This window comes from Chinchilla lanigera, unplaced genomic scaffold (genome assembly GCF_000276665.1).
Source record: "Chinchilla lanigera isolate Chin_1 unplaced genomic scaffold, ChiLan1.0 scaffold00052, whole genome shotgun sequence".
Lineage (NCBI taxonomy): Eukaryota > Metazoa > Chordata > Mammalia > Rodentia > Chinchillidae > Chinchilla > Chinchilla lanigera.
Genome location: NW_004955453.1, coordinates 454,030 through 468,254, shown reverse-complemented (window position 1 = coordinate 468,254; position 14,225 = coordinate 454,030). Strand labels below are relative to the sequence as shown.

The window sequence follows — 14,225 nt, the reverse complement described above, 5'->3', positions numbered from 1 at the left end:
CACGGGGATTTGCAGGTTCTGCCTGACCTGCAGTTCTTCTCTCTCTGCCTCAAAGTCCAGTTCTGACTGCTGTGGGCGGAGGACTTACTCCCCTTAGGCCCTGAGCTGAGCTGCTACCTAGGGGCGCTAAGCCTTTCTCCTAGCAGCCTCCCTGGGGATTCTTTTTTTTTTTTGTCTTTTTGAGACAGGGTCTCACTATGCAGTTCAGACTGGCCTTGAGCTCACTATGTAGCCCAGGCTGGTCTCAAACTCGCAGTGATCCTCCTGCCTCAGCCTCCTGAGTGCTGGGATTATAGGCATGTGCCACCTGGCTCCCCGGGGATTCTTGCACCGCTCGCTGCCCCAAACTCAGCCACCGGAGCCTGCTGTAGATGGGGTATGGCTTACACAGCCCACTGGGTTGAGCCCCTCCTGGGACGATGACAGGGTGGGAAGGGCTGTGCTGTCAGTCCCCTGCCCAGCACAAGTCTGTCTGAGAACCCTGGTAATCCAATTCGCGAAGACCCTCAGAGTGAATCTAGATGAATCCCTTTTCTCACAAGAAGGAATCAAAGCTCAGAGAGGGGTTGGTATGTCCACAGTCACGTCCAAGGGCAGGTAGTGGTGGTGCTCAGGTGGGAGCCTGGGCCACCTCATGGCTGGACGCTGTCCTGTCCATGACACCACGGGCCACCAAGGCCACCGCTGAGGCTCAGGCTGGGCTTGTTGTGCCGGGAGATGGCTCCTCTAGGGCAGGGCTGCCCTCACTTCACATATCCACCTGTGTCACGGTCCTGTCCACTCTCAGGGAAGTGTCACAGCGTGCCCAGCGCCCGGCCTTGGGGGAGAAGTCTGACAGAGCAGCCGGGCCCGGTTTTCATGCGTGTGCGCACGTCCTTTGCGTGTTATCACACACTCATTCCCCACCTGTACGTGCTGCTGGTGAGATCTCTCAATAAACACCCAATTAGGAGTTCTTTAACTTTCCTTTGGATGCTTAAATGTCATCACCCCAAACACAACGTAATCCCTCTGTTTTTCTATTTCAATCAAGAATTCAAGTGGCATCTTGACTTGTATATAACATATCAGCAGCAAAATCATACAATGCTGACATCCTTAATAATAGCAATTAGTAATCAGTTGTTCCTTAAGTAGTTTGATTACGCCAGTTGCCAAATTGTACAGTTGATGGGTTTGGGGGTGAGCTGGGTTTCGCCGCCCCTCCCCCAGCCGCCCTTTCTCCCCCTGGGGGTTCTTGGTGGCGAGGGAGCCAATGGGGACTGAAAAGTGGCAAGGACGAATAACATCACTCGTGCTGACCTCAGAGCAGAGGCTCGGCTTCGGCAGGAAGAGGACTGAATATTTCTTTTCGGAAAAACAAATCAGAGTGGTGCTGAGGCAGGGAGGCTGTGCCCACCAGCGGGGTTCAAGCGGTGGGGGGCATGGCGCCCTGAGTCTCTGAGGCCCTTGCGAGGCTCTGTGTGGAAACGGGGTAGGAATGGCCGGGGTCTGTGGGTTTGGAATATCTGGTGAGCACACTGAAGCCAGTCCAGAGGCCTGGCGGTGGACACAGCGAGGTTTGACATCGTCTGCATGTGAGCTGCGCAGGTTCACTGCTGGCATCTCTGTCAGTAGCAGCACCTGTAAGAGGGGGGGTCTGGAGCAAGGTCATAGGATTGGGGGTGCTGCCCCTGAAGGGACTGATGTGGTTCTCCAGGGGCAGAGTCAGATCTTGTCTGAACAAGCCGATCCTCCCGTCTCACTGTCGGATCCCTTCCTCCTGAGTGAGCTCTCCCCGGGACACTATCACCAGGCTATGATGCAGCCAGGGGGGGACAGGTGGGGCTCAGCTCCCAACCCGTGGGTGGCATAGACCTCTTCTCTTTATAAAGTTCCCAGCTTCAGGGGTGCAGCAGAGAATGGCTGAGGCATGACTTCAGTAACGGAAGCTAAGGCCACTACACTCCTGAGGAGAGTGGAGGTGCGAGCCCTTCTGTATCAACCAGGGCGATCTTCCCAGACAGATGCCTTCCCCAAGGGGCCCGGAAGACGGGTGGCACAGGTGAGCAGAGGAGGCACGGTCCTGGCTGGGGTGCTGTTGGGATGGGGAAACTGGTAGTGTGCGTGCTGGGACCTTGGCCCTGTTCTGAAGCTGGGCTCCAGCCCCGCTCTCCAGCCAGAGCTTCTCCTGAGACAGGTGCAGAACCAACGCCCAGGACGGGTCCCCAGGTCCCTCACAAAGGTGGCAGAAGAATCACGGTGGTTCTTGATGGGCAAGCTGAGCACACACTAGGAGCTCCTTGTCTGCCTGGCAGCCTAGCGGGCATCCCAAGCCCATCCTTGTGGACAGCCGGTGTCTTTGCCAGGGTACGGGGGCCTCCTCCTCCTCTCCACCCTATGCCTGCTCCGTGGGTATGCCTTCCCTGTGTCTGTCGGGTGGGGCTGGATTTCCCGGTTCCTTGGCCCACGCCAAGCGGGCAAATGTGTACAGGGTGCCTCTCTTCTTTATGTTTATTTTTTATTTTTTGATGCTGATGAGAATGTAGCAAAACACATTATTACCTTCTGTGCTATTTGGTGTGAGTAATAGGTTCACAGGCAGACGAGCGTGTGATTCTGCTGCTAGCACCAGTTCTCTGCGTGACCATTTTAACAAGCAGAGAGTGGTTACTTCCTTTCCTTGTTTTTGCACATTGCCATCTTTTGACCAATATCATGAATTCTGTCAACCAGGATTGTCCTTAGGAGGCAAAGCCCTTCTCTCTTCTTCCCTCGAGATGCTTTTGTGACACAACACCTCTCCTCCCCACCTGGTGCCCCCGCCTTCCTGCCTGCTAACCGCACCTTTACCCTCCTCCTCTCCCAAGGACCTAGGTGCACTGCAGCACGCATCCCCAGTATGGGCTGCTTTCAGGGCTACTGCTACACACTCCGATGACTCTGCAGTGATTCTAAGGACCCCACATGAACCTGCGGGTCCTAACAGCTCTGCCTATCAGGGATGTGCTCCAAGAGCTTTCGCTCATACTGACTTTAGAAAAGGGACTGCTTCTCCCACGCACAGGACAAAGGAGCCCACACCAGTTTGGGGCAGCAATCATACATCATGGGGAGTTTGACTTTACAGACACATGAGAAGGAAGAGACCCTGACAGTGATCTCAGCCAGCAGGTCCCAAACCCCAGTTCCACAGGCCATCAGCAGACGTGAGGGCAAAGTTGACATCTGATAGAAAACCATGCCAAAGATGACTGCTGCCTTCCAGTTCTTTTGGCGAGGCTGCTTGGAGCCATTAGCATGCCTGTGTGCTCGTCTTGGGGTGCAGGATTGGAGGGAGTGCCTCAAGGGCATTCCACCCTGCAGCTTTGCTCAGGAAGCCTGGGACCTGCGGGAAGTGCTATTACAATCTCGTTCCCTGCTCAGTAAGGCAAGATGCAGGCCCAGAAAATGCTGGCCCAGAAAGTGTCCTTCTTGCAGTCACATAGCTTGGTGGTGCTGAAACCCAGGCTTGACTTGGAGCATCTCACTTCAGAGCTGCTCCTTGTCCTGGCCCTGCACCAACCGTGTGCTGCCGTGTGCCAGCCGTGAGCTCCGGGAGAGGGCTGTGCACCCTTCCTGTGTGTATTCTCCTCTCCGCACTGCCAGGCGAGCACATTCCACTGTGGTTGGAATCACAGAGCCCTCTGTCTCCCCGCTCTCACCCTTGCTCCTTCCCAGTCCTGGGAATGGACCCCAGGGCCTTTGCCCTGAGCTACAGCCCTGACTCTTTTAATTCTAATTTTGAGACAGGGGTCTTGCTAAGTTGCTAGACTGCTCAGGATGAGCTTGAACTTTGCATCCTCTCGCTTCAGATTCCCAGTGTGCTGGGATCACACACCTAGCTACCTTTGTGCTCTGTCTTTTTTTTTTTTTTTTTTTTTTTGTGCTCTGTCTTAGTGGTGGCACTGACCTGCACTCTTCTCCAAGATCGCCCATCTGGCACCCAAGCACTTCCCATCTTTGGGCCCACACCTCTGCCATGTTCCTCTGGGTGCCTGCCTTCAGTGCCCTTCTACGTGACCCATCCCCCCATTCTCTGTGTCTCCTTCAAGCCCTCGTTTCCCACTGTAGCCAGAACATGGCACGCTGTGCAGGTGAGTCTGGGCATGGGCTCCCTCTGCCCTCAGGGAAATGTCCAGCCTGCTTGCTCTGTGGCATGGTCACTGATGACAGGATTCACCCCAGGACCACATGCGTATCATCTTAGTGAACCACGGTCCTCAAATGTTCAACCCGGGATAGATCCACACACCTAAAATACATTGTCAGCCTCAGATGTCCCCGAGTCACACCATCTGGTGTGGAGAGGGCCACATGGGCATTATCTATAACCCAATGGGCATGTCATGGAAGGAAATGTAACTTTTCTACAAGAGCTTTGTTGATTTCAAGTGTTCAGTAAGGTAATTTGGACAGTGAAGATTTTGTAGGGCAATGAGTAATATGAAAAGCAGACGGCAGGACCACAGGCATGGAGGGAGCAGTTAGGGAGGGTCAGTGGCATGGCAGGGGCCACAGGGGGAGGCTCCCCATTTCTGAAGGGCAGTGAGTGGTGGGCACTGCTGGCCAGGATGGGGCCTGCTGCAGAAGGACGCTTCAGGACCACAGCAGGGATCTGCCAGGAAGGGGTCCCTGGGAGCAAAGACCTTGCCCTCTCTCCTCCTTCTAGAACCTTCCATCAGCTGACCTAACGGGAGCCAGAGGGCAAGGGGTGGATGCAAACAGGTCACAAATATCAGCCTCAGGTGCTGGGCACAGGGCAGAGCTCAGGCTGGGTCTGGAGGGCAAGTACAAAATTACAGCTCAGCCCCCCTGGTCAGATCACCACGTGGGGTCCCGAGGGCTCCCCATTCCCATCTGCAGGGCTGGCCCCAGGGCAGATGCGATGGACCCAGTTTGGGATCACGACTCCTTGGCCACAAATATTTGGAAACCCAAGGTAAAGGAGAAATGGGGACTGTTTCCTCCCACGAGCTGAAGCGGCTCACTCAGTTCCCCACCAGCAGCAGCCCCAGCAGCGGGCACCCAGACTCCGGTGGGGGCAGGTGCCAGGCTGGATGCGCAGTTCTCCCGCACACACCGCCAGTCCTGGCACCGCTGTCCCTATGACTCCAAATCGGTGCTATCTTTGCATAGGTGCCCACGTGGGCACACACTTGGGGGTCTGACTGCCACGCATGGAGGAGTCCCCCAGCGTCCCTCAAGGCCCAGGACTGGCATCATGGGGCCTCATCTGGCCAGCTAGATAACAGCTGGACACAAACATCACAGATTAGGGAAAACATTTTCGGCAAACACGACCAAGGGGTTATACCCAGGTGACATGAAGATGTCCTACCCAATGACAAAAGGGCTCAGTGAGCAGGGGAGATACTGCCCCTGACCCATACAGACCCATCACACGGGAAGACGCCTACAGAGAAAACCCAGATCCTCCGAGACAGCCAGCAAAGAAGGACTGACGAGTAGGCAGCAAAGAATTATGGAGTCGGCAAGTCAGACGCAAATGTTCATGACCAGCAAAGCTCGGGTCCACGCAGACTGTGGTGGTAGACGTTTCCCTATCACGGGGAAGAGAAGTCTGTTTTGAAAATAATTTGGAAACATCTTGGTTCACGAACGCTTCTGTTTGCGAACAATTCAGTACGTGGACAGAAACATTCAGCAAAATTTTGCTTCTGTTTGCAAACTCTGCTTTGGGTGACAAACATGACTGCAGTCATCTTAATTGTGGAAGGAATAAGTTCGTGAACCGAGGCAGCAGTGTACACATCAAGAAGATGTTATCCTCTTGTTCAACAAATACTGCTCCTAGAAATCTACCCCAAGGATAAGCTCCGGATAAAAACAGCCACAGGAGAGCTAATAAAGATGTGAATCACAGCATCATTTACAATAACAAAAATGTAAACAAAGATTCTCTTCCCAGAGACATTTGTCTTAAGTGTTTTTTGACCCATCACTTCCACAGGTGATTGAACTTAGGGATCCCACACAGCAATATAGAGAAGACTTTGGAGTCGCAAGGAAGAGCATCAGAGAGTACCTGTGACTGGGTTATGAGTAGGTGAAATTTGCATATGCAAATAGACAAGCCTGGAAACACAGAGACCGGATGTGTTGGGATGGTGGCATGGAGGATTAATTTCCCTCTTCTTATTTTGTGTTAGTTTAACTTGTTGCTTAATAACATACACATAGCCAGGGAGAGAGCTCAGAGGCACAGTGCCTGCCTGGCAAGCACAAGGTCCTGAGTTCAATTCTCTGTACCAAAAAAAAAAAAAGACCTTAAATAACACACACATACATAGTATATGCAGTGTGTGTGTGTGTGTGTGTGCGTGCATGAAAGTTATTGGAACCAAAAGTCACTTGTGTCGAGCCCTCCCGAACATTACATAAAGAAAGCTGGAAGGTAATGGAGGAGGGGATCTCCTGCTTACGCCTGATCTATCCCCAGTGCCTCTGCCAGATCTGCAGCCTTGCACACACGCCAGCTCAACCTTACACAGAAAATCCTTCTGGAGGGCCATCTGCCCAGCAACTGTCTGTCAAGCTAGGACTGAGGCCACCTTGGTTATTGATCCTGTGGTGAAGGATTATCGTTTCAAAGTACCCCAAGTACTCACCCTTCCCTGATTTTCAGTCTGCCCCGCCTCCCTCCACTTGGGTGCGCTCACAGCGCCTCTGGCCTGTGCATTCCCACGTGGGGTTCATTCCCAGGCGGGCTTCTTAGGCCTGGAGAATCTCTCTCCGTCCGTTACTGAGGTTGACATAAATGGGGTGTGATAAAAAATACAGCAAATCTTTAAATTAAAAAATGTGTTACAGTAAAAGACACACTGCTGTGAATCCCCCTCAAAACCCTGCCCTCTGATTTGAACACGCTCATCCCATCCTTCTTGCCATTTTCTGAAACAGATCTGAAAGTTCCCTTTCATGAGTGTCTCTGTGAGGTGTGATAAAAAATACGGTGACGGCTGCTGCCAAGCGCCACCCAATGGAAAGCCAGGCTCCTGAAAACGTCAGAGTGTCCTCACCCACCTCATTCCCTGGGTCTGGCATCTTGTGACTTCTGGCTCCTCCCTGAAGTCAAGACGACCGTGAAAGGTCAACATTTTGAATCAGTTCAGGACATGGAGTCGGCCATGACAACACAACTAAAGACACTTAGGAAAGAGGACGCCGGAGCTGCTGCAGAGTGTGGCAAGAATGAAGGGATGAGTGTGTTCAAAGCGAGCGGGTATTTTGAGGGGATTCGTGGCAATGTGTCTTTTCTTGTAACGAAATTAAAAAGTATGAACACCCACCACCATTCTGATCACACTTCATCTGTGTGTAAGAGTCTGACGTCCAAGTACACATCGTTTGCCTTTTGGCCCACGGCTTGTTTCCCTGCCGGAACGGTCCTGCCCGAGTTAGTAACCTGCCCCCTCCCTCCCAGATGTCACCGCCCATCCCGTTACCTAGCAGGACGCCCGGGGGCAGCTGGGCCAGGGCTCCTTCATCCAGTCGTCGTTGGCCAGCTCTATCACGGCGTCCACGGGGGCCACTTCAGTGCAGATCAGCTCCCTCACCGCTTCCTCATGCTGGGCGGCCAGGGCGGACTTCAGCCTCCTCACCACGTCGGAGTGGAGCGGGTAGTCGGGCATGGCGTCCGAGTTGGACATGGGGACCCCTTGAGCGTCCGCAGCAGCCCTCTTCTTTTCCTCCAGTCTCAGTGCAAAGTTAGCTGCTGTCCCCAGAGCAGGCAGGTGGCTATGAATAGCAGAACGGTGGCTCCGATTACAGTCAGCAGGGAGGGCCAGCACGCGGCCCGGGAGGGGGCGGAGGTGGTGCTGCCGGGGTGTGGAGGGAAGACAAGGCCGGGGTGGGAAAGAAAAGCTCCTCTGGGGGGACCATGGCAGAGTGTCTCTTTCTGTAGGAGCGAGGCTCTAGCTGGAAACTTTAGAAGCTTCCCCCCAAGCCCAGGCTTGGCACCTCTGCCCCGGTGATAAGCGTGAGAGATAGCCTGCCCCACAGGCTCCACCCTTTAAAGGACAGCTGAAGCCAGGCTGCTGAATGGCACGTGCTTCCAGCTGAGGGTGGAGGAGAGGAATCTGGCTTCTGAGTTCAGAGGTGGCCGGGCTGGCCCAGGACGACAAAAGCATAACAGAAGGGAGCCCAAGAGGACCCTAGTGTTTGCTGGCACACTTGCTCCTCACAGGGAAACGGAAGCCTGGGGTGAACGTCCTTCCTCTCCTGGGGCGTCTGGGCTCTCCTCCCCCAGGGCCCCTGCCTCCAGCTTTCCTGCCCTCAACCCCAAGGCAGCTTGTGGACAAGGCAGCTGCTCTGTCAGCTTCCCCGTTGAGTCCAAGCCTGCAGCGGTGCCTGCTCCACTGTGCACCCCACCTTGCCCCTTTCCCTTGTTCCGTCTCTCTGCTCTCCTTAGGAGTCACTGTAGGGTCCCTCGATTCATGTTCCTGAGAAGAAGGTTTGCAGCTGAGGTTAGGACTACACTCAGGCCCACAAGTGTAACCTGGGTGGGCCTCGTCCAATCAGTGGAAGGTCAGGAGAGCACAGAGCTGGACCTTATCCATGCAGGAAGGGATTCAGCCTCAGTGGCCTTTGGGCTCCAACTGCAGCTCTGCTATGGATAAATTAGGAAATGAAATGTAACTAACACGAGTTATATTCAAGCCAACATGAATTTCTTTACTTCAGTTGGAAATGTTCTAATCTCCGTGTCTTGGGCCTCCTGTTGCCAGCTGCTAAAGCTCTGCAGATTTGGGCCTTTGCAAGTCCGTGCAACCCTGAGTGCCTCCCTCTGCCCTGTCCTCCTCGCTCTCCACAGCCTGTTGGCTCTGCATCCCCACAGAGCCCTAACTGATTGGCCCACCCTCCTCCGCTCTGACCCTGTGTGTGGGCCGTGAGCTCTGTTCCACCTGCCCATGCAGTGCAGACACTCCAGCACCCGCCCAACTTTCATTGCTCTTCTCCACACCGACACAGCTGGATTTTCCTAGCTGTGGAGAGGTACCTGGCTCCTGGGTGAAAAACGTTGGTTTAAATCGGTAATATCAGACCTGGTCTGGCCTGAGGAAGCAAGTATGGTGTATCTAAAGTCATTCACTCTTCTAATTGACAGGGACTAAAGAGGCTGCTACCTCCTTTCCCCTTTCTTCTTTCCCTGAATATAGACCAGATGTCTGGAGCTGTGGCAGTCTGTTTGTAGTCATAAGGCAATACCTGAGAGGAATGATCAACACATTATGGACAGCGGTGCAGATAGAGGGCCAGTGTCCCGCTCTCGATGACGTTTCTGAACCTTACCCCCGACTCTGGGCTATAAACCCAGATTTCTTGTCTTTATTTCTTCAGCACTCTCTGTATAGAAGAGAGTCCTTGGCCTCTGCTTTGTTCTTGGGCTAAAGAATTAGGGCTTTGAAAGAGGTTTGCAAGCTTGAACTTCCAAAAGCAAATGTTCTGCAGCATCGGATGGTTTAGGTTTTGGGGGAAATACAGCACATTTGTGTAAACACAGAGAGAGGGCGGGTTGTGGCCGCAGGAAAATACGCAGAATCAGGACAAAGCAATGGAAAGATGGAAAACCAGCATTATCAGGCAGAGCTATCAAACTTCAAACCAGAAGGGAGGTGAGGATGAAGCACTTGTTAGGCAGATAATAAGATGACAAAGTCTCGAAATACGGCACTTGCTGATCTTAATTACCAAGCTATCTGTTGGGTGTTTAATCAGCGGCACACATACTATGCTAATTATTCAGGCTAATTTTGTTATAATGTAATTCTTTATCAACCCTGCTATGTATAAATTAGGAATTGAAATGTAACTAACACAAATTGTATTTAAGGCAACACGAATTTCTTTATTTCAGGATGAAATCTTTGAATCTTTATTACCTTCTCTTTCTCTTTTGGATTAGCTCAAGGGGCCCCCCGCCCCCAGGTCCAGGTCCCCCCAGTCTGAACTGTGGTTGGGGGAGAAAGAAATCTAGCAGCCGGACTCCCCACTTCGCTTCTTGGAAATCGTGCATTTGACTTCCTCCCTCAGCAGCTGTCCTTGAAAGTACACCATCTACTTAAGCAATCAGCGCAGACGGACCCTGGCTTTCTCTGAATCAGACAAAGGTCACTTCCTTGTTCTATCTTCATTTTTAAAGGATCGTTGGTGGGGACGTGGTGTTGACTTTGGTCAGGTCGTGTCTGCAGATGTGTTCAGAGGAGGAGCAGTAACAGTGTGGGGGAGCCTTATCGGTGGGTTTGCAGCCAGCAAGGTCCGGCTGGTGAGGGAGTTTGGTGTTGGGGTTCAGAACGGTTAGGGTGCCTCCCAAGGCAGCCAGCCTTGTAGCCTTTTCTCTCTCCACACTTTTGGTTTCAAACAACTTTGCACAAACTAACACGAAGCACTGGGGTCTCACTTTGTCTGCATACTCTGTTGGGATAGAGCACCAGTCGGAGCTGTCAAGGGAGGGAGTGGCCTGGGACAAAGGGACAGTCTCACGTGCTCGAGCCCATTGTGGCCTCAGAGTAGGGGACAAGTATGGCCTATGTGTAGATCGACTCCTAGTGACCTGGAGGTGGACCCAGCCTCTGGAGAGCCTGAAATGTTCCCACTGTTTCCTGGGAGTCTGGGAACAGCTCCTCCGGCCCCCTGGTTCCCCATGAGCATCTCCTGGTCCTATGGGGCCACCTCTCACCTCCAGCCCAGCTGCTGACCTCCCAGGTCAAGGTCAAACCGCGCCCCCATCTGTCGCTTGCTCTGCTCTTGGTTCTCTCCTACTTCCACGGTCTGAGGCGCAGCTGCTGCAGGTGGATATTGTTTGTCTTCTTCACACATGGTAAAACTTAACCCTTACCATGCGCTACTGAGGAGGTGGAGGTGTGATCCCACCGTGCACTTTTGGAAAGTGATGAAGGTTGTCAGACCATAGCCCCTTGAATGGATCCTGGGGCACCCCCTGCCCACTCTCTGCTTCTTCTCATGTGATGCTCTGTGCTGTTTTGGGACTCTGCCAGCAGAAAGGCCATTGCCACATGAGGCCTCTTGACCTCGCACCTCTGGGACTGCAAGGCAACATAAACCTTGCTTCTTTACAAAGTAGCTTACCTTAGGAATTTCATTATAGCAACAAAAATGGACCAATATTATGGCTTTCTTAATTGCCAGCTCCGTGGTGCTGTCACCTGGTCCTCTCAGGTGTTCTGGGTGGAGGGAGCAATGGGATGCCATGCAGCACAAACTAGATTGCAATGACAACTCTTGAAAGACCTTTTCCTCCTCTTTTGGGGCATGATCTGCAAAGGCACAAGGGTAGGGCTGTGCAGTTGGAGATGTGGCTATTTCCACTGAAATAACCATCAAGGGGAAAATGACAAGCAAACAAGTTCATTCAGAGATGCTGTTGGAGCCCCAACTTAACCCAGGCATTTCTGAGAGAACAGGGTACAGTATGCTATTTGCTGACTATAGTTCATGGTAAATGACAGGCATCCTTCTAAAGGAGTTGTGAATATAATCACACTTTATCCTCTTAACTACCCTGGGCTCCCCAAACCTAAGAGTGGGTTGGGTAAGGGCAGTGATTAAATACATTATGTTACGGTAGTTAACTGTGGTGTCAACTTGAATGAGAAACACCCAGCTGATTGGATTTGCACTGTGTTGGGCATGTCTGAATGACTGACTGACTGACTGAAGGTGGAAGACCCACCCTGGTGGGGGTGGCCCTGACCAATAGGCTGGTAGCCTTGGTGGAATAAAAGGGAAAGGAGAAGGAAGGCTCACTTTTTGCATCTTTAGAGGAGCTCCAGTCTTTGCCGTTGCCTCCAGCTGGCCACCTGCAGGTTTCCAGTGCAGACTCTTTGCTTTCCCAATATAGATTCACGACTCTACAGTGAGCTCCAGGCCTTTGACTTTTGACCATGTCTGCGGGCTCTGCAGCATGTAGATGGCCCCTTCTCATTTTCCACCCTTGACCCTGCATTGTAAGCCCACCTGTAAATCCCAGGTAGATCTGCCCAAATGAAACCCATTAATCTGTGTGACCAATATGTCCTAATAAAGCAAGTGAGAAAAAATAATAGAGCAAAGCAAGGACTCCTCTGCCATCCCTAGGTGGGTGAAGAAGCTGGCTGGGGATGAGGTCTGCTGAGGCCACACTGCTGTTCAGGGGCAGAGTTCACAGGGCAGACTGACCATGCCCCCAGCACCAACAGAGTCAGGGCCACCACTGAAGGTAGGCCTGGTTTTCACAGATTATAAATAACATGTTATAAATGCTTTTGTTGTAAGCATTAGATATTGGGGCCGTTTGTTATGCAAAAATGGGTAATGAACACAGCACCTTAACTACATTTGAAGAAGGCTCAAGACCTTGTCCTGGCCTCACCCACTCCCTCCTTCCCAATCAAGGATGTTTGAGGCAGCAGGACCTCTGGCCTCCTGAGGCTAACGACTGCATTGTTTGCAGTCATCAGAACAATGTCTTTTTATGAAATAAAGTTGCTGCAAAAAACAGACAAACTTGAGAAAATCTCTAATTTATGCTGTCACCGAGATCCTGGATGAACACGTCAGTGAACAAAGCATAGAGGAGAGGAAGCGAGAATTCTCCTCACAGAAAACCTGCAGTTTGAATTTTTCAGATGCAATCAACATGGGGATTGGAGATGACAGAAAATCAAATCAGTGATTTAAAAGACCAGATACAAAAATTCTCTCCAACTCTGAGTATGAATGGGATAAAATGATGCACATGAAGAAAAGTAACAGGTAGATTCAGGAAATTTGTATATATTTCAGGAGAAAGAAAACAGACAGAATCTAGTAAGTAAGCAAAGACATAATATAGGATACATTTTTCTGTGGATTGAACTGTGTCTGTCCCCAATCCTACCACATTCGTATGTTGAAGCCCTAATATCAGAGCACTGTATTGGAGATAAGAATTTTAAGGAAATGATTACAATTGCATGAGGTCCTAAGAGTGTTGCTGGACAGTTGGTCTCAGTCTCACCTGATATCCAGGTTCTTTGTATCCTGAGTAAAGAACTGAGCAGGATGGGCAGAAGTAGTAAGAAAGGCAGAGATTTATTAAAGGAAAGTACATGCCGTAGAGCAAAGTCAGAGGATGAGAAAGCTCAAGAGTGAGTCTGACACAGAGCAGGACCTGTCTGTTTTAGGTTGGAGGTTAAAGTCTACTTGGGAGAGTTCCAGGTGGGCAGAGCTCAGAGGTGGCAAGTGCCGGGGAGGAAAGCCCACCCTCAAGAGCAGAGGGGTGGGCAGAGCCAGAGACAGCAGCTGCAGCAAGTTCCAGGGCTGGCTTCTCTTTTGTTTCCTTGGATTTGGAGAGTGAGCAGAGGTGGTAACTATTGGTACTTTTTCCATTAGTTGTGAGTCTCCACCCTCCTGTGGGAAGAAAGCTTTTGAATTTATGCGGGCTTTTGCAGAACCAGCTTTGCTGCCAGCTCCTGCCAGGGGGATCAAAACCATAATGCTGGTTATATTACGATGACATGGGGTTACCCCCAGTTACTCTAAAGCAGTTGCAGTGCCTGCGCCTCAGGCTCACGGCAGAGGTGAAGGGAGCATGAGAAGGGCAAGAGCATAGTTTTTAGTTCCTGTAAGAACGTTAAGGGAATATGGCGGGAGCAGGACACTTTGGGAGTCTTCAAGAGCCAGAAGGCACCCTGTATATCATGAGCCTGAGGCTGAGATGTCCCCTACTCAGTCTATCTCCTGCCTCAAGGGTGGTGTACTGTTCCTGTAGAACTGCTGTCCTCATGAAGAGGGAAGAAATCAGAGATCTTGCTCTGTGTGCCAAAGAAGAGGTCGTGTGAATATACAGTGTGATGGTGACAGTGCAAGCCAAGGGAAGAGGCCTTGGAGAAAGACTGTTCTGGTTTGTGCCTGGATGTCTCCCCAAAGGCTCATGTGATCATGGGCGGTGGGCTTTTCAGAGTGGCTGAATCTAGAATTTGTGATTGATTCATGGTCCAATGCTGGGGTTAAGGGTGTGAGAGCTACACCCGCTCTAGGGCGTGTAGCCTGTGTACAATATAAGGGATGGAAAGAGGCTTGCTCTACCCTCCTTTCTTGTTACTTTTCTGGTCTTCCTCCGCCATGAACAATTGCCCCTCTGCCAAGCCACCCTGCCTTGGAGCTGGCCAACGATGGACTGAAAGCTCTGTGAACTGTGAGCT

General features: G+C 51.7%; 1 protein-coding gene across 1 annotated transcript in view; it reads right to left on the bottom strand.

The window, feature by feature from the left end:
• The window catches only part of Asb18 (ankyrin repeat and SOCS box containing 18), a gene marked incomplete in the record, with an annotated part of 60,848 nt that extends 52,877 nt beyond the window's left edge, over window positions 1-7,971 (bottom strand). Inside the window, 2 exon segments of the mRNA XM_013519996.1 lie at window positions 7,488-7,517; window positions 7,520-7,971. Of these exon segments, the coding sequence (XP_013375450.1) occupies window positions 7,488-7,517; window positions 7,520-7,691 (202 nt within the window).
• Between the last annotated feature and the right edge of the window lie 6,254 nt (window positions 7,972-14,225).